This window comes from Strix uralensis, chromosome 3, assembly GCF_047716275.1.
Source record: "Strix uralensis isolate ZFMK-TIS-50842 chromosome 3, bStrUra1, whole genome shotgun sequence".
Lineage (NCBI taxonomy): Eukaryota > Metazoa > Chordata > Aves > Strigiformes > Strigidae > Strix > Strix uralensis.
The window spans coordinates 80,152,400-80,174,418 of record NC_133974.1 but is presented as its reverse complement, the minus strand read 5'-3'; the positions used below and the strand labels follow the sequence as shown (position 1 = coordinate 80,174,418).

The 22,019-nt window shown below is 44.4% G+C and overlaps 1 protein-coding gene across 1 annotated transcript; it reads left to right on the top strand.

Annotated features, from left to right (window-relative positions):
- The first annotated feature begins 1,889 nt into the window (after positions 1-1,889).
- LOC141941823 (protein unc-93 homolog A-like) lies at positions 1,890-20,737 on the top strand. The gene is made up of 8 exons (XM_074864807.1): positions 1,890-1,976; positions 4,390-4,571; positions 5,369-5,598; positions 8,409-8,534; positions 11,438-11,655; positions 12,797-12,932; positions 14,542-14,673; positions 20,198-20,737. The coding sequence occupies exons 1-8, from the start codon at positions 1,890-1,892 to the stop codon at positions 20,461-20,463; spliced, it is 1,377 nt and encodes a 458-aa protein (XP_074720908.1). The 3' UTR covers positions 20,464-20,737.
- The last annotated feature ends 1,282 nt before the right edge of the window (positions 20,738-22,019 follow it).

Sequence of the window (22,019 nt, the reverse complement as noted above, 5' to 3'; positions counted from 1 at the left end):
ATACCGATTTTTTTAAAGCTGTATTGTTATTACTGCTATTGTCAAGAAAAAGCACTAAAATAAAGGTTTTTATAACTAAGTGTGCTTTGCACAATCCTTGGTTCTTGCCTCTGCCAGAGCAGATGATAATTATGCTTTTGTTTAGGATAAGCATTATTCTTCCACTTTCTCATTCATTTTTCCAGTGGTTTTAAACATGTTAACTCAAAAATCCTAGAATTTTGCAGGCTGTTTCTAAGGGGTCAGAAATAGAAACAAGCATGATATCACCAGGTGTAAATTTCTTCTGAATTTCTTCACCTGAAAAATGCAAGGGTCCATAAACCTAAAAAGAGTGGAAAAAGTAACACCAGTTTGGTTTGTAAGCCTTGTAGAGGATTACAATCACTGCAAAACAAGAGCAGCATTGTGATCTAATTGAAAGTGTTTGTATGCTGAGCATAGTAGTCTGTAAAAAAAAAGGCAGTATTTTGCTATCTAGACTTGCAACATAGAAGTACCATTAACAACAGAGAATTAAAAGATTATGTTTTCTGCATTATTTCATTCAGGAAGATTATAAGACAAAAGAAGAAAATTAAAAGGCACATACTGGAATTTTCTCCAAAGTAGAAACTAGTTGTGACCTCTTTCATGTATTAAATGAATTAACGCATTAAAGCGTCTTCCCCTCACCCTCGAATGTCCCTGTGGGAAGCAAAATTGTGCCACCTAGTGGGATTTAGACCAAGCCTTAGCTGTGCGTTCCCACTAGGCGCTACAGACACCCTACAGACCACCTCCACTTGAAGCTCTCTACATTGTAGCATGGACTTTTTGGGATTCCACTTTGTTCCCGAGTTCAAATCCCTCCTCTGCTACAGCTGCAGGAAGGGTCTGTTTGCCCTGCCAAGTTTGGGGGCAGAGAGGGCACAAGCTTTGTGTGCTCAGAAGGGGAATGTTCAAAAGCTCAGGCAGGACTTGCAGGACGGCCATTGTATCACAAATAGAGACACTGCAACTTCACAAGGGCAGGCTCTGGAAAGAGGGGAAAGCAGAGGCAAACATGACACGGTTGGCTGTCTAGGGGGAAACTTTTCACTCCTTGAGCCAGGCAGCACTGGCAAGGCAAAACACACCCCACAAAGGCTGTGTCCTTCCGGGGCCGGAGGAGGGGAGGGGAAGTTGCTTTTTCATTTATCTGCTGAATCCATGCTTCTTCTTGGCTTCTGACTTGATGGGAAAGATGGGGGAAAATGATTGTCGTGAGTATGACTCGGTAAATTTGAAACACCAAAGCCACGGGGTTCACCACGGACGAAGACTCTCCCGCTTGCCAAGCAGCCAGCAACCTTGGTTTGCTACGCTACAGGGCTATAGAGCTGGTGTATGCAGGCAACCCTGTAACACAATCTCATTTCCTAGTACGCTTCTGTAACCTTAGTTGAGCATTAGGCCTAATATAGATTTCAGTACAATCTTTTAATCTTCACCCTTTATGGATTAGTGTGTCTTTATGCCAGACAGTCATTTCACTGCTTGCAATTCTTTTCATCTGTGCTTGTGATAGGAGAGAGCCATATAACGTACGACGGCAATACTGAAATCGGTCCAAGTGTTGCAAGTGACTTATATACCTTCTAATAAAACCTGATAGATGTCCCTTGGGAGCGCTCGTTATTGCCTCAGTCACAACAGGTAAATGAGTAACAACTCCGCAAGGAGTTTTCGGTAAAAGTAAAGTTCACTGGCCAATGCTCAAATAATTAACAACTCTTCTCTCTGCAAATACAGTGAGAAGTGACTTTTTCCAACAAAACATAAGCTGTTTTTCTCCAACTCAAAGCATCCCCTGCAACAATTGGGCCAGCTCTGCCCACCAGCAGACTTTTTGTCTTGTATGAACCAACATGGACAGGAATCTTAAGAATGTTTTGGTCATTTCTTTTGGATTTTTACTTCTCTTCACTGCTTATGGAGGACTACAGAGTCTACAGGTAAGTGGAGCATCTCCCACTTGTTGGCAGGACAGTTGGCCTGGAAGGGCATCAGGCCAGTGTGAAACCCATCAGTCTTTCCATGGTTTCTGTGATGACGGCATGCACAATACATTTTATGAGGTGGGCTAGGACATCAACATGGTGCAGGTTAGTATTCCTCACCCAGATCCATAGCATTTACCTCATATTTTATTCTAGTACTTCTCAAAGAGTTTGAATACTTGTGTCACACTACTTCTTTAGGTCCACAAAAGCGGTTGGAATGAAAACTAAATTTCTCTGAGGTTTTCCTCAGAAGATATGGCAAAATGGAAAACAAATTCCATTTCTGGAAAGGGTTTGTTCTGAATATTTCTGAATTGCTATCATTTTATTAGTAGTAGTATACAGCAGTAGAGAATAATAAAAATGTATGCCCAATCCATTAAAAAATTTAAGTATAAAATAATACAGCAATTCCTGGCATCGTGACATGGCATAATAATAAAAAATATAATTTTAAATCCAAGTCATCTGTGGCTTGCATTGGAATTAACATCTTAAAACACAGTAGCAGAAATGGGTTTCTAGAACGACTCGAACATGCAGGATACCATCAGAGCTCACTCATTTAGCATAGCCAAAATAAAAGACTGAGCGTTACTGTTGCTGTCTGTGAATACTTCAGAGTAGATAAACACAAGGAGGAACTTCTCAGACTAGAAGACTCTGCTGGTCTAACGACAAATAAATGCATATAAGCCATCCATGGGCAACTTGAGGCAGGATATTGAAAGATGACCCTGATCAATTGGGTCAGACTTTCCCACTGGTGTGAGAATCTGGATGCTTTAAAGGTGGAGCTTGATACATAAGGCGAGGCACTTGTTTGCAATAACAAGGGGTTGACCTCATTTCAGGAAGAGGTCCCTGATAGCTCTGTACATCCTTCTCTTCTCCTCTCCTTGAGCAGTTTCTATTCGTTGACACTCAAATTCACAGCTCAGGGAAGTTCTGCAAAAACAGTCCCAAAAATGGACGGAGATGTTATGAGCTGGGCAGACTAACGAGGCAGGGGGAGATAAACCCAAGAAGCCGCAAGACAGCCCCACCATCTGAAACGGTGCACGCTCAGGTTAAGTGCTGGAACATAAAGCCTCCCTTAATGCTGCAGGAGGCAGTGGTGCCTTCTCGTGCTCACGATGCAGCCCTCTTCTCTCTGCATTTTGTCTTGGTGGTTAAAGAGGACTTGCTGAGATGCAATCAAAAGAAATTATTTTATTGTATTGTAGCCTGCAGGAGAAGCATTAACAATTTTCAACATTTATTTCAACATTCCCCTCCCCCCCGAGAAAAACAGAAAACCCTAACCAGTAAGGATTAAGCTAATGATATGATTTTGGAGGCCTGTCATCTAATTCTTGGAAGCTGTAGCTGACAAAACCAGGCGTGTGGTGTTTCAGAAACAAGGCCTCTGTGATCAGGAAGTCTCCTTGCCGGTTTGCAGAACAAACATTCCAATTCTCAAATACGGTGACGCTGCTCGACAGAGAACCTCCTCACCTGCAGTCCTGCTGCCTGCTTCTCCCCAGTGGTGCTGCGCGGCTGCCACCACGGTCCTGTCCTGCGCGGCCAGACCACGCAGCCACCGCAGCGCTTGGAAGTGCTCGGTGCAGCTACCAGCAGCCGCGCTCTCCTCCAGCGCTCTCCAGTGCTACTCCCCCAGCATCCATCCCCCCTTCCAAAATCGTACTGGATCGCATCAGCTTTTCATGAAAACAAACAGGAAAATGTCGATAAGTAGCATCTTGATCTTCTCATTGCAACTTTCACAGTATCAAGACAAGGGGAGAACTACTTTGAGCATAAAAATATAAAACCTGGTTAGATCAGTAAAATGTTATTCCTCCCTTGTGAAAATGTGGGTGAATCAATTACTTCCAACTACAAAGGGCTGCTGTGAGCCTATTAGGATATTTGGACCTTGGCCTCTGAAGAATTTAGAAATTGGAAAAACCCTGTTGTTTAAAGCAAAGGAGCTTCCACTGTTGCTAAGACAGCCCTTGCAAGGCAGACCTGAGGATATTCCTGCCTGAGACAAAAAGTGAAGGCCAAGAAAAGAGGTTATCCTTCATTCAGCTTGTTTTCAGAGAGAAACTCACATGAGTTACATTAAATAATCTAAAGCCTGACTTACCAAGGCTTTGGGCCTGAGCAGTCCTCACCCAGTTCTGTATCACATTTTCATAAATGGGCTGTCACTGTGAGCAAAACCAGAAATCCATAATCAGGCTGCTCTGGGGAAAAGAGACAGTAATACCCAGCCCCAGCTTCTGTGTCCCTCTCTTCCTGCCTGAAGTCACTCCCTGTACACCACAGTAACATGTGCCTGTGATAAAATTTCTCTCAGCCGCTGTTTCTGTCCGTGCAGAGCAGTCTCCACTCAGAAGGCGGCCTGGGCGTTGCTTCCCTCAGCGTTCTCTATGCTGCGCTCATCTTATCGTCCATGTTCCTCCCTCCAATCCTCATCAAGAAGCTGGGCTGCAAGTGGACCATCGCAGGCTCTATGTGCTGCTACGTTGCGTTCTCCTTAGGGAACTTCTACGCTAGCTGGTACAATTTAAATATTTTAACCCTGTCTATTGAGTTTCAAAAAAAATCAGTAAGGGCAAAGGAGTTTCTTCTTTTTCTTCTCAATTCCTGCTCTACCTCTGTGCTGTGGATTTGGAAGTTGAATGCCAAAGGTGGTACTGCAAGAAACAGAGACAAATTAATGCAGTAGCAGGTGAAGGAGAGAGGTGCGAATGTGCAAAAAGCCAGAATGAACGCATCCATCCGCCCACCTGAAGCTGCTTCTCTAACTCATGTGTATAGCAGAGATTTCCATTCCAAAAAAACCCAACCTAAAACCACAGAAGTTTCATGTAAAATCCAAATGACTTTTAGAACTGTTTTTGGACAGACTGAGGGGGAGGCTGCCTTCCAGCCAGTGGCTCTGGGAGCAGAGGACCGCAGGAAGAGGCCATCTCCTGCCTTGCCCTGTCAGAGGTGGATGAACAACTTCTGCTCTCCAGTGACAGGAGACGCACCTCTGCGGAGGAAAGTTGTTGTGATCCATCTTCTGAAGGGCAGGTGCGATTTAATTCTCAGTTACAAGAGGATAAGGCACATGAGCACAGGCCTAGCCAGCCTAGCCTAGGCCTAGCTCCCGGACAAAGCTGGGAGTGCTTGCACATCCTAAACTTCATAAGACTGGCCCTTTCTTGGTTCCATGTAAGAGATGTATTGAATCACACAAGGGGTAGATCTATTTCTTTGATGTCTATTTTTGCCTCTGGATCTTTGGGCAAATGGTTATTATTATGATGCTAGTGGATAATAACGATGCTAAATAAAGTGTTATTTCGCAGGTACACACTAATCCCTACCTCTGTGATCCTGGGCTTGGGAGGAGCACCGCTCTGGTCTGCCAAATGCACTTACCTCACCATTGCTGGCAATTCCTACGCTGAGAAAGCAGGCAAAAATGGGAAAGACATTATCAACCAATACTTTGGGGTCTTCTTTCTGATATTTCAGTCCTCTGGCATCTGGGGAAATCTCATCTCATCCTTGATATTCAGCCAAGCTTCCATCAAAGGTAAAATATATCTTGAAATCTTGGTGCTTCTTTCTATAATCATCAGCTAGTTCTAGATAGTTAAAAGGTAGATTTCGGGAGCTGAGCTGGTGACCCTCAATTGCCTTCGCAGTCAGTTGAAACAGGCACTTCAGATGCGAGTTAGCTCATCTGAAGGTAGATGTCTGAAACAGATGGGCTAAATTGCTCTCTGGAAGAGTCTATTTTCTATCAACTCTTCATCAGCCATAAAGAGAGTTCAGACAGCTAGCGCAGAAATAGATGTCTATTGAATTCCTTTTGAATTCCACCCGTGTGTTGTAAAGCACAGATAGGCTGCTGGCAGTGACAGTCTTTCACATCTGACTTCTATTTAAAGTGGATTGAAACAAAAGGCAAAACACTGGAGCAGCCTTTTTGCAAAACTTGTAGTATTGGATTAATTTGCTGTTAAACATTCAAGGTTAGTCAAGCTGATGCTGGTGCTTGCTGAAAATGAGTGCTTTACAGAATTGCCAAGAAGAAATAGAAGTAGCTGTTGGCAGGAGACTGCGTGCCAGGGCTCCTCTGCTGTATTTCAGGCTCAGACAGCAGATGCCGATGTAGCTTGAAGAAATCGCTCAACAGCACTGCCCTCATTTCCCACGCCTGTAATTGGTGTAAGCTTTAAAAGGGCAGTTGTGAAGATAAATTAATAATACTTGGGCACCACCTTAGAGATTCAAAGACCTACCGTGTATTATCATTGCAGTCTCCCGTGCATTCCCTGTCCTGTCAAAGTCCAAACACGAGGGACATGGAAAGAGATTCCCCTATACACTGCTACTATGAATAGCCAGAAGCTACCTCTCTTCCCCGACCCAGTTAAGCGGTATGTCCTCTGGAGGGTATTCAAATAGGCATTAGGTTAAAACTAAAGGTCGGGGAGCTGGCGTCAGGTTTTACTCTTTGAACCCTCGGGTTTATGTCAAAGTAGCTGTCACAAGGTGTGATACTTCTGGAGAAGCAAGCTTCCTTTAAACCCAAGCCACTATAGTTGAAACACCACCAAAGCAGAGTGCTAAAGGGCTGTATCAAGTGCAACAGAGCCCCGCTGACCTGACCACTGAGCCACACGATGTCTCGAGAGGGACCGTCCGTTCTGAATTCTTTTGCAGGGCAGAGGCTGTAGTGCTCTCAAAGCCAAAGGCCTTGTGTATCTTCACAACAGTGATGGGCAGGCATACCATAAGCTTCCCAACTGTGCCTTCTCAGTGAGACTCAGCTTTCACCTAGAGGGAGCTTCTTGGGGGGCGAGGGGGTGAGGCTCTCCAGTCATTCGCTTTTTTCCCTCTCCTCTGACAGTGCAGGAAAGGTATCCACCCATGTTGTCTTACACTTAAAACGTAGCAGTGACTGACTGAGCAGTCAGAAAGATATGGTATGTATCTGCAGAATCAAAATGCATCAAATTCAGACATGTACGTGCACTTGACCTCTTGCCTGCAACACTGCATCTAGACACAGCAAGGCAAGCTACACCATGAGGTACAACGGAAGACAGTAATCAGTGTAAATTACAAGAGTCATCCTTTCTCGCTCATCAATATTGCAGCCTTATTTCCAGAGGAACAGAGCAAACCCTGCCTTGCAGCTTCCATATCACTAATTGCATGTGCATCTTCATCTTCAGGTGATGCATGAACAGATAAAAAACTTGTTTTATGTATTGCCATGCTTTACCAGTGTGACTCACCTTTTGCATATGGTAATTTTGCTGAGGGTCTGTTTGTTCAAAACTGTGTAGCCGTAGCCATTGGCTATAATAAGGTAATGACTTATGTTGCAAAGTTTTATCTGATGTTGAACCTGAAGTTGTTTATGAAGCTAGTTAAACAGCTTTGATTGGAAGCAATGGAGCAAAACACACTAAAAGTAGTGACACAACAACCCTAATTGAAAAATTGCAGATCAGGTCCTGTTTAAGGCGTCAGCCAAGGTACACTGTATTGCCCTTTATTATGCTTGGAGCAGGGACAAATTCTGCAGTGAAAGCACTGAAATAATTGTGCGGGGTTTTGATCATCCTTCCACTCTACACAGCTTACTCAGGCTCACACTTCAGGTTAGTACTCTTTACAGAAAGGGTACCGGAGGAAGTGGGCACGGTGTCGTGGTGACACGCAGGGTGTGTGAGTACACGTGTGTGCGTGGCATTGACACATGCCCAGCACAACACTGATGGGATTGAACAAAGCAGAGGTCTTACTGCAAAACCTGCCAAACTGTTCTAGTTTCAAGTGTCTTCTCAAAGAGTAATAAAGCCAGTAATAAAGTAGTAAAGCCAGGAAAAGCTGATTTCTTGGAAGACTGCATTAGTGGGTAATCGTAATTTGAATTTATAAAACAAAAAGATGTCTCGAGGCGGTTTCCGTTCCTGTAACGTATAAAGAAATTATCTGGAGAGGGATAACGTGCTCTGGCTGTAAGAACTGAGGTCCATCAGTTCAGTGGAGGTGTAAACTGAGGGGCCTGTCTTGCGGGGTGTTACGGTTAAGAGGTACAGATACACCCTGGAGCTTTACATACTGAAATTGAGCTTGGCTTCAGATCTCAGCCTCTGGCTCTAGTCCACGTCTCCAGGTAACCATCTGTTTAGTGTCCTGTCTTGAGCAACTGCATCTCTTAAGCCAAATTTTTGTGTGTTAAAATGGGATCCTGAAGTTGAGCATCTCTAATCGGGAAGGATTTCAAACCAGGACCAATCACCGAGTGCTGGATTCCTTTCTCCTTATCTGCTTTCGTATAGCGTGCACTCATCTGATCTCTTCCTTTGGTTCTTACTGAATTAGTGGAAATCTCAGAAGAAAACCTGGCATGCTGCGGAGCGTATGACTGCATCACTCATACCACTAACACCACTGGGTCAGCAGAACTCTCCAACTCCTTAATCTACACTCTGCTAGGGATCTACACTGGTAAGTAATCACACAAGCTTCAATGAGTATCACGGATGGGGAACATACTACTCGTGAAAGCTAGTGTGACTTTGCAGACTAAGTTTCCAACTTCCTCCTTCAATCCAATCTGCTAAAAGGAAATAAGATATGTGAGAGCTGTAAACAGCTCCTTCCTAAAGAGTTTCAAATGCTTTGTGCCTGTGCTGTGTCATTCCTGTCTGCGGGAGCAAGACATTCTTTACATTTTTCACCTGGAATAAAGCTGAAGTCCAGTATGGTGACGACACCACGATTTCACCCAAAGTCAGTGTTGCTCTACAGACCAGAATCCAAAGGATGCCCAGATTGCAATTAGAGGCTTACAGCACTTTACCCAGTTATGCACGAGAGAGAGGGTTTTAAATTCACTACCTTCAGGATCAGCAATAGCAAACTAGTTATTGATGGCCTTGGGCAGATTTATATATGCATGCAGAGGTCCCAGATGCTACGAGCAGCCCAGCCAGTGGTACTTGAACTCACCAACTTCTAGTCATCTGGGGATGCCTACCAGAACTGCCTGGTGTCCTACCACGTGTAAAACAGTCCTAGCACAAGAACTGCATGTGATTAGAGGTGGACCTGAACCACAGCTCCCAGAACATGCAGTCATTTGGGGGCAGGTTTTTGGCTCCATCCTGATCTCAAAAGCTGAGATTTTACAACTTCAACTCTCAGTCGTGACGCTTGAATTATAATACCTTAGTGCGAAAGGCAAAGATAAAGAGAAGCACTTAGCATGTTGGCACGTCTCCCATTTAGTAACTACAGCTGCTATAGACCTTCCTTGCATAAGGCTTAGAAAGGAACCAAAGACGGGGAAGGCTGATGCCATCAAAATTCGGAAAGACAAAAATAGATGTGCAAAGATTCATTCAGCGAGGAAAGTTCAAAAAGTATCCGTCTCAAAACAAGTTATTCTCTGCATAAAGGGGAAATATCTGGCAAGGCAATGTGTCACCTAAGCTCTGTTAAAATATCTTTGCCGTCTCTGCACACAGATGTACTCTCTATGCTGAGACAGATGCACGGAATTTGCCATACGCTCACAGAGAGCGTATGTGATCTGGTCAGAGCCAGCCCTCACCGGACAAGGGCATTGCAGCAGACTTCCTCCTTCCCCAGCCCCGTTCCTAACTGGTGACAAAATGCAGAGAATAGCCCCCCACTTCCCTTCCAGAGTGTGCTGGAGCTGATGCCTTTCTGCTAAAGGCAGGTTTGGCTCACAAGTTCAAATTTAAATTTGATGACTAACATATACAGCACTCCCTTAGGCTTTGCTCATGCAAAATGAATGCAACCCTGCTGTCTACTGACCCTGCGTCAGCAGGGTTTCATTTTTCTTTTAAGCTCTTAATAAAAAGATATGTCTTTTCCTACCTCGAGGGAAACCAAATAGCTAAATATCTCATTCACAGACATTTTTTACATGTCTCCTCTATTTGGTTGCTGAATACATGTTTTGCCCAGCTTGGGTAGAGACAATAGCGGATAAGTCTTATGTTCTTCAGTTCTGTCGAGGACTGTGGATGTTTCTATTTATGTTTGTACAAACCACTACTAAGCCATGCAGTTGCTTATCTCCTAAAACTCCTCTTGATTCCTTTGATGTATTTGTTAGAATATTTGTCTTGTAAATATGGACGTCTTGCTCTCGCCCATGTAAGTCCTGCAATCAGCCCATAAGCACTAACAAACACCCTGGCAGAACCGACAATGACTTACGTCACAAAGGGTTTACAACTCAGCCGTGGGGGAGAACCAGGACACTGCAGAATACAATTTCCTTCTAGGAGACGTGGATGAGAAATAACAAGCAATAAAAAACTGAGGCAATTTGCTGTAAATCCGCTAATGTATTTGGACATTAAAAGTTCACAGAAAAGAGCATGCCCATACACGGTAACATAGGAGCACATTAAACAGGCAATGGGGATGGGAAGAGGTGCCTGGTTCTCCTCTTACTCTGAACTCCACTTGTTTCCATGGATGGAATTCTAGCCAGCCTAAGTAAGAGAGGAAACATAATCATGCCTTGCATCTGTAACGAAGCAATCAGTTGTGAATCTGTGGCTGCTCCGTGTATATTATGAGACACAGTTATCTTCTCCATAACCTGAAAAAAATCCTATTGATTCACTCCACAAGCAACAAAGCTAGACCGATGTGTACATGATCATTTTCTGACTACCTACTCCACATATTATTTCGTATGCTGCTTCTGCTAGGAAATTACAGCTTCAAAGCTGTAACCTGCATCTTTTTCAAGTCACCCACAGTTGCTCACCATCATCTTTGAAATAGCACCTATTCTGTACTCAAAGCATGGCTCTGAGGTGACAAAAAAAAACCCCACAAAGACAAGAAAGTGACATATCCTGGGATCCAGGACAGCAGTTCTACTTCTAGCCCTTTATTTTTCTTTCCATGTATTTGAAGGAAGATCCTCCCCCCAGTCATGAAAACCTTGGCACTGGAAGCGAATATTCCTCTCTCGTGTTGATTTAAAGCCCTTTGATAGCTCCCGAGGGAGCTGTTTCTGGCTGGCTCCCAAACCCCGCGACCCCTGGCTTGCCCTGGAAGGGTGAGCGCTCACCCTCTGCGGCCACGCAGCCGGCCTGGCAACCGTCGCAATAGGCCAGTCGCAGCTAAACTGAGGGGATTTGCGAGCTGCGCAGCTCTATGGAGAAGATGTGAAAGTAGATCAGGCCTTCTTGTTTATACAGAAATGGCCTTTACACTGAAGCGGAATCGGAGGCAGCGGCCAAAACGTCCCACAGAGCACTAAGCCCTAAGTCAGAACAATAACAGCAGCAGGCAACTTCCCATCATTCTTCCAGCATTCCTCAGTTTTTCATGAACTTTTTGTTCTGTTTTTGCAGCTAGTGGTGTGCTAGCGGTGTTGCTGATCGTTGTATTTCTGGACCAGATCACATCTGACCAAGCAGAGACTGAGAAAGAGGCACTAGAGACACCATCCTTTTGGTCTACGTTCCTAGCAACTTTGCAGCATCTTAAAGATAAAAGGCAGTGTCTTCTAATCCCTCTGACAATGTACAGTGGATTTGAACAGGGATTTCTTTCTGGTGACTACACAAAGGTGTGGGTGACAATGAAAATCTATTTCTGTCTGATTGGTTTGTGTGCCTTTGTGTCTTACTATTGCATCTGATCTGTAGTTACTTGTTAAATCAAGATGATTTCAACGGTGATTTGTGGTTTGCTAAATTACTGCTTACTTCAACTTGAATGAACTCTGAGTGACATCTTCAATCGGGAGAGGCCAGCAGTAAATGTGTCCCTTGGAAGAGCCTCAAAAAGAACGCGGTAGGGAGCTTAACTCACCAGCGGAGGCCACAGCAGAGAGCTACAGGTTCAAACTCTTCAGCTTGTTGTAAATAACAAACTGGGAGAAAAGCCAGAAGTCTGCAAAGCTTTTCTATCTTCCTTCCTTCTGGTTTCCCTAGAGCTCGTATAAGTGCAAGTCAGCACACATACCACGTATTTTATTTTGACAACCTTTATGGTAAGAGGGCAAATCCTCAGCGTGGCTGGCTGAAAGCCCTCACCAGTCACTAGTGCAACAGGTCCAAACCCTGATGGACTGAAGTGATCAAAACCACCTCTGCTCCTCCAGTTCCTCTACAAACCCAGACACACAGCTGGTGTGTTCTCCAGACATTCAGTGAGAAAGCCTCCAGAGAAAGGGGGCAATCTTCCCGAGGTGCTTATTTGACACTTAAGCCTTCAGACCTTGCATATTAGCAGAGGGTGGAGTGCGCTTGCTCCTGTGCTGGAATGGATCAAAAGGGGCACTCCATGGCCACCTCCATTGGCTGTATGCTCTTACAGGTGAGGTCCTCTCCATCTCTTGGGAGCTGCTCTCTAATGACCATAATGCTGACTGTCAATTTTCATCTCTTGCTCCATGAAGGGAAGGGTAGAAAATTCCTCGTGCCACTTCCACCAGTTTTGTTTGCAAAGCAAGCAGTGCTGTGATTTTGTCTGCTTGTTACTGCTCTGTTTGCATGACATCAGTCTGATTGGGAACTGGGTTAGGACTATTGCTGCTGAAGACCAACTATGTCAATACACCAGGGACTTGTCAGCAAACTCTCTAGCTGTGCTCCTTTGATCTCGTCCATGCTGGATATTTACCAAACACTCAGGCTAAGACCCTTGAACCTGAGCTGCATATTTTCACTGAAGAAAATGTGGCACCGCTGTCTCTTCTCTTCCAGACGTATGTGACCTGTGCCCTGGGGATACATTATGTTGGTTATGTGATGATCTGCTTTTCAGCTGTAAATTCCCTCTGCTCTCTGCTCTTTGGAAAGATCTCTCAGTTCACGGGAAGAAAACTTCTATTTGCATTAGGTATGTAGAGGTCACTTGAAGGACTGATCACCTCGCGTAATATATCAAATCCAGTGCTCCCCCCTTTGCATGCACTAGAAAGGGAGAGCTCACTGTCAGCTGTCAACTAAAACCACAGTCACTCTGGAGGCAAACTTCATTCCTGAGAAAAGAAGCAGCACAGTTAACCACTGTATTGAGGTCGTTGCCTTGCATCACTCTGCTGGTGGTGTAGTTCACCCTGCTTTTCAGGGCACTATCTACTCAGACAGCGCCCTACAGCTTTGATGCTTTATAGCTCTGATGCAACCAGTGATAAATGATCTTACAATACAGATGTTGGGGCCTACACTATACCTGAGAAGGATTTCTCCACTGAGGTGAAACCTCCTCACCTTTATGGAGCGAAAGCAGCTGAGAACCTCATGAGATCCACTGCTAATTTGAGTCTCAGGGGGTGGTGAACTTGGAAATTTCAGCAAGCAATCTGGGAATTTTAGGAAGATTTCTGCAGATTGGCCTGGTGTCCTTTTCACCTCTTGTTCTATAGGGAGAAAAATGAAAGCAAGTCATCTGCCAGTGTGTCAGGCTAGAGTAACTTGAGGGCTTATGCATGGGACAGTAATTTCCAGTTTGCAGAAGAAGGAGAAGAGACTCGTATATTTAAGAACATCTCCCTCTCCAGAGAACACCGTTCCAATGAGTAACAACAGAGTAACGGAGGCAGAAAAATACCAAGAAGCGTTTCATTTGTGTCCCTGTATCCACTAAGCCTACCAAAGTGTACTGATACCTTACTTCCACTACACAGTAACCTGTAGCTTTAGAAACATCATTGACTGAGTTGTCAGCCTATGACAAATTCTAGACATTTCCTCCGCAGGAAATTTTAAACCTGGACAAGGAAGAAGACGTTCAGAGTCCTTTATGCCACAGTCACTAGTTCAGAGATTCTTCCGTATGTGTCTGTCCTAGGTGTATGTCTCACTCTGTGAAACTCATTTTAGATTAAAAAAGACCAAAACACATAATAAGAATGATAATAATACGAGAACTATAGTGTTAGGTATGCAAGACCTCTGAACCTCTCAGTTCTGTTTAACAGTCTTTATACTCAGCCTGTGAAGGTGCGCCAGTGGGGGGAGGAGTCAGAGACTCATGGACAAACCGCTTTCAAAAGGAAAGACAAAAAGTCACCAGACCCTTTAGTTATCCTTAGCTGTCTCCTCTGTCCTGGAAAGGAAACCCGTGCTTAAGGGTGAGGTAAGGAGAGCAGGAGGGCGCTTCCTCCCCCTTTCCACATGCTTCACACGGTGACTGCAGGTCTTTCGGCAGCCCCTTCTCCTACTCAGTGGCAGTTCTTGTCCTTTGGGCTAACAGCCATATCGGCACTGAGGACCTCTTGGCTCACGACACTGCTCAGAACTGTTAATTGAAGACTGTCAAAAGGACTGCATTGTCTTGTGTTTCATGAGATACCAACTCAGTCAGTGCACATATCAGGGAACTAGTAAGATTTTCGGATTGCCTTGTGCTCTAGTTGGGGGAAGAACCTGAACACGTTACCTACCACTGTCTGTCCTGTTTGTAACCGCATCTGTATTTCCCTTCTTTCTCTCTAAACCAACAGCCACAGTTACAAACACCGCCTGTATAATAGCACTACTGCTCTGGAGACCTCATCCTAAGCAGCTTGCTGTGTTTTTCGTATTCCCTGCTCTTTGGGGCCTATCTGATGCCATTTGGCAGACACAAGTTAATGGTAAGTCCTGGTGACAATGAAATGTATTCTCTTGAGATATAAATCTGCAAGTTTGTATTTATAAAACAACATGTGCCTAAAAATGATAACGGCTTTAAGACAGCGTCCAAAAGAAATCCATTAGCTCATTGAAAAGTGGAAGAAATAAGAACAAGTTGGGAGTAGGAAAGTAAAATATTCATTAAACAATTTTTTCCAAGATGAAGAGAGAAGGACACTTCAGAAGGTGGTAGCAGCTATTCAGAGTAAACATTCTGGAGGAGTATAAGTGTTTCAAAGAAAATTAGAAAACTAAGAAGAAGGATACATTTAGCCTGTCATTTGCAATAAAGGACAGCACTCTGGATAAAAAATCAACTCAAAGCTCAGCAACAAAAGAAGCAGCAAATTGGCTGTTGGGAGTTATTAGAAACAAATCGAAGGAGAAAACCACAGAGAGCAACGTTATACAACCAAGTGAATCCATGCAGTTCTGATTTGCCCCTTTTCAAAAATCACAATCCAATGTGATAAGGCATAAGAAAGCAATAAAAAGGAGCTGAGTCATGGGAGACTTCCACTTGAAGGAAGACTAACAAACTAGGCCACTTTAGCCTGGACGAGTGATAAGTAAGGAAAGCAATCAGTAAGATCATTAATAGTATGGAGAAGGTGATTAGAAGTTCACTATTTCTCCTAATAACAGAACTAGTGACACCAAATAAAAGTTATCAGGCAGCTGGCTTTACAGAAATCAAAAGGAATGCTTTTTTCACACAATGCATAATCAAAGTACAGAATTCACAGCCAAAAATGTAACTGTTTTTAAGCTGGAACTACAACCCTTCAGGGGAAGATGTTCTTGGCGGCTCTTAAACTTGGTGGTCCAGAGGAAGCCCCCAACTCAGAAAGGCCCTATGTCTTTGAAGGCCAGAGTCAGGAGGGCACTGGGCGGGAAAGAGCACTGTATACTTGCCTCATTTCTTACACTTATCCTAGGAGTCTGTCACTGGAGGTATACCACTGGACTTCTTATCTGATGCATTACAGTTGTTCTTACAATCTTCTGTGTTCCTCTGCTTTGTGATACAGTGCAATTACTGTGTACTGACAGTTCAGATAATGAGCTGATACAAACCGACTTCCGTAAGGGATTATTTAAACTCACCCCTCAATCAAAATGAGAGGAAGTTCTCTTCTAGAGGCGAAAGTCAGGCTCTAAAATGCTGGAGAGGGCAGGAAGGAGCTGTACTCTGTGAGGACTTGAAGTAAAGTCTGTTCATGACTGTCAGTCACACTCTTTTTAAGTCAATGCCATAGCTCCTGTCAGTGAGACAAATAAATGCTCTCCCATCTGCTCCCGTATTTTGCCTCTGATCTCATGAATATTGTTTTCCTCTATCTCAGATTCATATTTGGCAGATGCCATAGGAATAGGCATGTGACAGAACTAGCTCGTCTGGGCCCACATCAGGTTAAGTGTCTGGGCCTCCCTCCTTCAGGTCCCTCTGCTTGCTTCAGTAGCTCAGGTGATTTCACCCACTAGATAAATGATCATCTTCCTCCTAGAGAGCCAAAGGGAAAACACCACAGTCCTTTGCCCGGCACTGACAGTGATCTCCTTTCAAGCACACCTAAAGTCCCGCCTCTACACACAAGGAAGTGACCGGCCAGACTTCTGCTCTCTTCCTCCAGCAGCTCCAGCTCATATCCCTTAGAGGAGAGCTAATACACACATCAAGGGACACCCTCTCATCCTCTCTCATACCAACCCTTGTGCCTGTGATACAGTTTTAAATCAGGGCTCTCATTATTCACATTCATGGAAGGACACCACCAGTGAGGATTTGCTCTCTCTGAAGCAAAGCTGTTCCTTCATTTCCTGCTTCTTCAGCCACAGTCTTCCTAATTGTTCATCAGGCTTCTTCCCAACACTCTTGAGAGCCATATCTTAGTCTTCCACTGGCATGAGGGACCTGCCCTTTACCCTGCTTCTCTCTTTCCCAGAAAGCCTTGCCCTCAGACACTTGGCTTCTTTCCAAATCACTGAAGGGTTGAAGTTGGAAGGGACCTCTGGAGGTCAGCTGGTCCAACCCCCTCGCTCAAGCAGGGCCACCCAGGCAGAGTCAGCTCCACAGGACCATGTCCAGTCAGCTTCTGAGTAGCTCCAGGGAGGGAGACTCCACACCCCTCCCTGGGCAACCTCTGCCAGTGTTCAGTCACCCTCACCGTGAAAAAGCTTCTCCTGATGTTCAGAGGGAACCTCCTGTGTTTCAGTGTGTGCCCATCGCCTCTTGTCCACTTTTCTTGGACACCACTAAACAGAGCCTAGCTCCATCTGCTTTGCACCCTCTCTTCAGGGATTTACATACATTTGAGAGGTCCTTTGAGAAGGACAGCTCCTCAGTAAGGTCCCTGCATGCCTGACAAAGATGAACCTGATGCCCTCGTTAGGAAAAACGGGGTAAGTCCGGAGGACCTATGTGTCAGAGAAGGTGGCTGGGAAGTGGCTGCAGTTCCCAACCCCCAGATGAGACACAGACGGTGGACAATGCTTCATGCTTACATGATGGCCAGGGAGCTCTGCAGCTATGTGACAAGACTGACCTCTGTTACAGCACTGGAACAGGTCATCTCCATTTCCAGATTCCTGCAGGAGACTTGTGAAAATTTCATGTTTGTGTTAGCTGCGAAAAAAACAAATGTTCCTCATGCTTGCAGAGTATCTTTCTTTGTCTGTACCTTGATCAGCTCTTCCACAGCTCCCAGTTATAAAGTTACACAGAGTTTGCTCTGTCGCATTGTCACACTGAAACATCAAGTGATGACAGGAAACCTTATCAGAAGGGTGCAGTGACTTTGCTCCATAATGCTGCACCCCAGAACAGGATCTTCAGTTTGACATGCCCATTTAAGACTAAATCTCTTCTCCCCTTCATCAGTTTTACGCAGATGCACATCACATGAGAAATTCCCATCTCCAAAGGCTATGAGGTCCGATAAGGCCTCTAAAACAGCATTGGGGACTAAGGTCTGTGGTCCTTCCTTTGGCAAGCTCCATGACTGCTGCTTGGGCCTCAGTAGGTCACCCCCTGAATAAATACAATGGCATTGTGCCACACACTTAAGGCATTCTATGGCAATCGAGGATGGCTCACCTTGGCCTGCTGCGGATAGTTAATCCTGGAGTTCCCCCTAGAGGAGAATGTACAGGCTCACAGTAGATGAGTCACTTCTCACCGTTCCCTAACCTGTTTGTGTACATGTGTGGACACTCTCACTTGTTTCCAAGGAAAGCTGCTCCATTTCACAGTGTGTAGTGCCCTCTCTTATCTAACCTGAAAACAGATGCAGTTATTATCCCTCTGGCAATAACCGCACTGGGGCACAACAATTGTGTAGCACAGAGCTATTGGGTAGACTACAGTAAAATAAAGCTCGTTCCAGGCTGACGTGCATCTTTAGAAAGGCTATGAATCAGACTGGAATGCTTATAAACATGGACGTTTATAAACATTTCCAGCAGTCCTGTTATATGCCTCTCCCTACTAGGACCAGGCAAAGGAGTGCGAAAATGGGCAGTGGTAAACAGGGAGATAATTAGCAGGGCCTTGCTAAAGCTTCAGCCAGGCAACTTGCGCCACACTGCACTTGACAGTGTTTGTGATGAGGACCAATGTTTAGCTTCGAGGCAAAAACAACACTGTGTTCCAATGTAACTGCTACCTAATACTACATATGCATCCTGGAAAAGAGGACTTTCCTGCCAAGTCAGCCCTTCCGATAGCTCAACATTGGACTAGATCCTTACCCAATTCTCCCATTGCTTTGACTGAAAAAGAAGGCTTCGTGCTTGCAAGGGAAAACAGGTACCAGCTGAAAGCCAGAATCTTTACACACAGAATTGTCATGGCATCAGAAATCTTCCTATATGAAACTCTCCTCGCTAATCCCTTTCCAGAAGATAACATGGGGCAGAGCAGAAAAGTTATATGAACAACTTGCACTTGTTCATTTCTTAGGCAAAACTTGGAGGAATTATGAAATAATTCACACTACACTACACTCAGCCAGTTTAATGAACTAAGTACATCTTGTGAGGCACTTGTCCAGATTTTCCATCGTGTCTAAATTGAAACATTCAGTAAATGTCCTCTTATATTCATCAGGATGCAGTAAGTTTTTACATAAGGATGATGTCTCCCCCTTCTTCACAAAACTCAAGGGTTCGTTGAGCCTACCCAGATTTCCAGAGAACTTTGTACTCCTCTGCACCTTGTGGCTGAATGTGCATATTTCAAAGAGATGCGGTGTCAGACAGGGAAGTGGATGAGAAGTCAAGGTTCCTGATATTCCTCCCCTTCCCTCCCTGCACACCACAGCTGAGTCAGTGGAAATGCCCACTACTTTATCACCACTGATGCCAGCTCAGCACCCAGAGGAAAGCAAGCTCTCTCCCCTTCCCTGTGTGCCGGACTAGTCAGGTTGGGAGGCTGGGAATGCCACCCTCACTCCCAGTTGTGGGCGTGCGGCTGACTGAACTCAGCGGGAGCTTCCCAGTGAACACGGCTGCGTTAGGACAATCACTTTAACTGAGTCTCTAGGTCAAGCAAGTTTTCCAGTTGCTGCCCAGAGGTTCTGTATGCATCAAGGAGATTTGTTCTGCCAACCTATCCAGGAGCTGAAAATTTGAAAACCTGGTTGTCTCAGACAGGCAAATCTTCTCTACACATTAAATCTGACCCCAGTTCTAGTGCTCTCCTCAACTGTTCTGGGTCAGTTTGCTTCTCGTAACTTGGCAACTATGACTAGCACACGCTACCACCATTGGCATCACTGTACGAGCCTCACTTGGGGGGGCTCCCTGAGGCCAAGTTCTGGTGACAACAAGGAACACACATTTTATGTGAACAGTCTCTGCATGTTCTTAGGCCTGTGAAAGAAATGGTTTGAAGAACAGGCAGACAGTGTATGCAGGGTCCATGCAGGTTCCCCCAAAGAGAGGTGAAGGATGGCAGCAGGGAGGTCCCTATGGTTCTTTGATCCTTTCTACCCCATGACGAAAGAGCAACTTGATCCCTAAGGACCATGGTGTCCCTAGACAAAACCACCTGAAGATGTGGTATAACCTTCTCCATAGTTATACGTGGAGACTCTACAGTGTCAATGGCCATTTCTTGCCATCTCCTCTTCCTCCTTACTTACTCACTCATCAGTGCAAGAACTTTCCTTTTTGTGGCTGATAGTTTGAAAAAATAAACTTCCTGCCATCTCACTTCAACAGAGACCATCCTTTCTTCCTTTCCCCCTCCCATTTTCTTTCCCTTTCTCTCTGATATTCTCTATTTTGCCCTTTTTGTTCTGTTATTTCACTTATAATAATTCACAAGAGCACAAAGTGTTTTAAGACAAAGCTTGTGTTTTCCTTTCTGTGGCATTTACGAGGGAGGGTCTATCTTCCCCATTGGGGTCTATTTATTCCCTTTGCAGAAAATACATGGTTGCAGAATTAACCTTCACAAGCCGTGTCTCTCCTTCCTTCTAGTACTCTATGGCATCTTTTTTGAGAAACACAAGGAGGCTGCCTTTGCAAATTACCGTCTCTGGGAATCACTTGGATTTGTCATCGCCTTTGGTTACAGCACCAAACTGCAAGTCTACATCAAACTGTACATTTTATTGTCTGTGCTTGTGTTGTCTATGGTGATGTATGGAGCAGCTGAATACGTCGAAGCTAAGAGCTCCCTTGGGACACCTACTGCTACAAAGAAGGAAAATATAGAACCGTGTGCCCAGGAAACACGCATGTAATGCAACAGAGTCAGAGCGATGGAGGCAACTCAAACTGGCTGGCTCCTGCAGGCCTGCCTCCAAGGGCGTTCCAACTTGTACTGTCTCCAGAAAGATGGTAAAGGAACAGATTTCAAGGCCAGTATTATGCAAATGTCTTAGAAGTTAAAATCTCTTTTGACATCTCAGCTTTACGTGAAGATTATCTGACTTCATCTTTCTTACAGATGACCAACTAATTGTTTTCTCTTTTTTAAAATTAATAAAATCTTAATAAATGAAAACGGTACTCAAACTCCTCATATTTTTGTATCTGTGGATCAGACCTAATACCACAGCTTTACAGTCAAACCTGAAAAGCCCACCTATGAAATCAGAAGATGAGAGCAAGTGGGGTGGTTCAGGTAATTGCAGGCAACATACATCATTTCATGGAATCACTAATTATAAAGATTTATATTGCTCTAATCCAGCATTCTTTAACACTTGCTGTAAATAACATCAAGGTATAAACTGGCTATATCTACAGTTTGTATCTGAACACCACATAATCCGCTGGCCACTGAGTCCACCAAGTTGTCTGAGGTTAGCATACAGCTGTGTTCCTGCCCATGTCATCCCTCTATCCCAGCACTGTTTCCCTTTTGATTTCCCTGTCTCCTGCCTTCCACATGACCAAATACTTCTCATGATGAGCTTTTCCCACTTTCCCATCCACAGACAGAGCTGTTTTCAAGATGGTAAGGTCCACTTGATATTTACTGCATAGAGGACAGATTCAGACAAAACTGTCAGGAAGACTCTCCTGTTAACTCATGAGGTTCAGAATGGACTCCCTTGCTTTCTAAACACCTGCTCAAGAAAGGAGTCTAGGTGCAGCTGGAACCACTCCTAGTCCCAGATTTGGTCAACAATTCTTGTCTAATGAAAAGGTACAAATGATAGAGAAAAAAAAAGTTTGGCTCAACAGTCTTTCCATCAGGGTGGGTGCACCTACCACACCCTCACCCAGAAAACACATCTGTGATACAACAGGGTCAGAGTGATGGAGAAAAAGGAAACTGACTGCCTCCTACAGGCCTGTCTCCAGCTGTGTTCCAACATGTACTGTCTCCAGAAAGATGGTAGAGAAACAGATTTCAAGGCCAGTATAATGAAAATGTCTTAGGAGAGAAAATCTCTTCTCCCTTAGTAGTCTGTAAAAAAAAAGGCAGTATTTTGCTATCTAGACTTGCAACATAGAAGTACCATTAACAACAGAGAATTAAAAGATTATGTTTTCTGCATTATTTCATTCAGGAAGATTATAAGACAAAAGAAGAAAATTAAAAGGCACATACTGGAATTTTCTCCAAAGTAGAAACTAGTTGTGACCTCTTTCATGTATTAAAAGAATTAACGCATTAAAGCGTCTTCCCCTCACCCTCGAATGTCCCTGTGGGAAGCAAAATTGTGCCACCTAGTGGGATTTAGACCAAGCCTTAGCTGTGCGTTCCCACTAGGCGCTACAGACACCCTACAGACCACCTCCACTTGAAGCTCTCTACATTGTAGCATGGACTTTTTGGGATTCCACT

Excerpts from the sequence above, each read along its gene's own strand:
- LOC141941823 (XM_074864807.1), top strand. The coding sequence starts at position 1,890 with ATGGACAGGAATCTTAAGAATGTTTTGGTCATTTCTTTTGGATTTTTA. Across the intron at positions 5,599-8,408 it reads CAGCCAAGCTTCCATCAAAG|TGGAAATCTCAGAAGAAAAC; the intron begins GTAAAATATATC and ends TTACTGAATTAG. Across the intron at positions 14,674-20,197 it reads TTGGCAGACACAAGTTAATG|TACTCTATGGCATCTTTTTT; the intron begins GTAAGTCCTGGT and ends CCTTCCTTCTAG.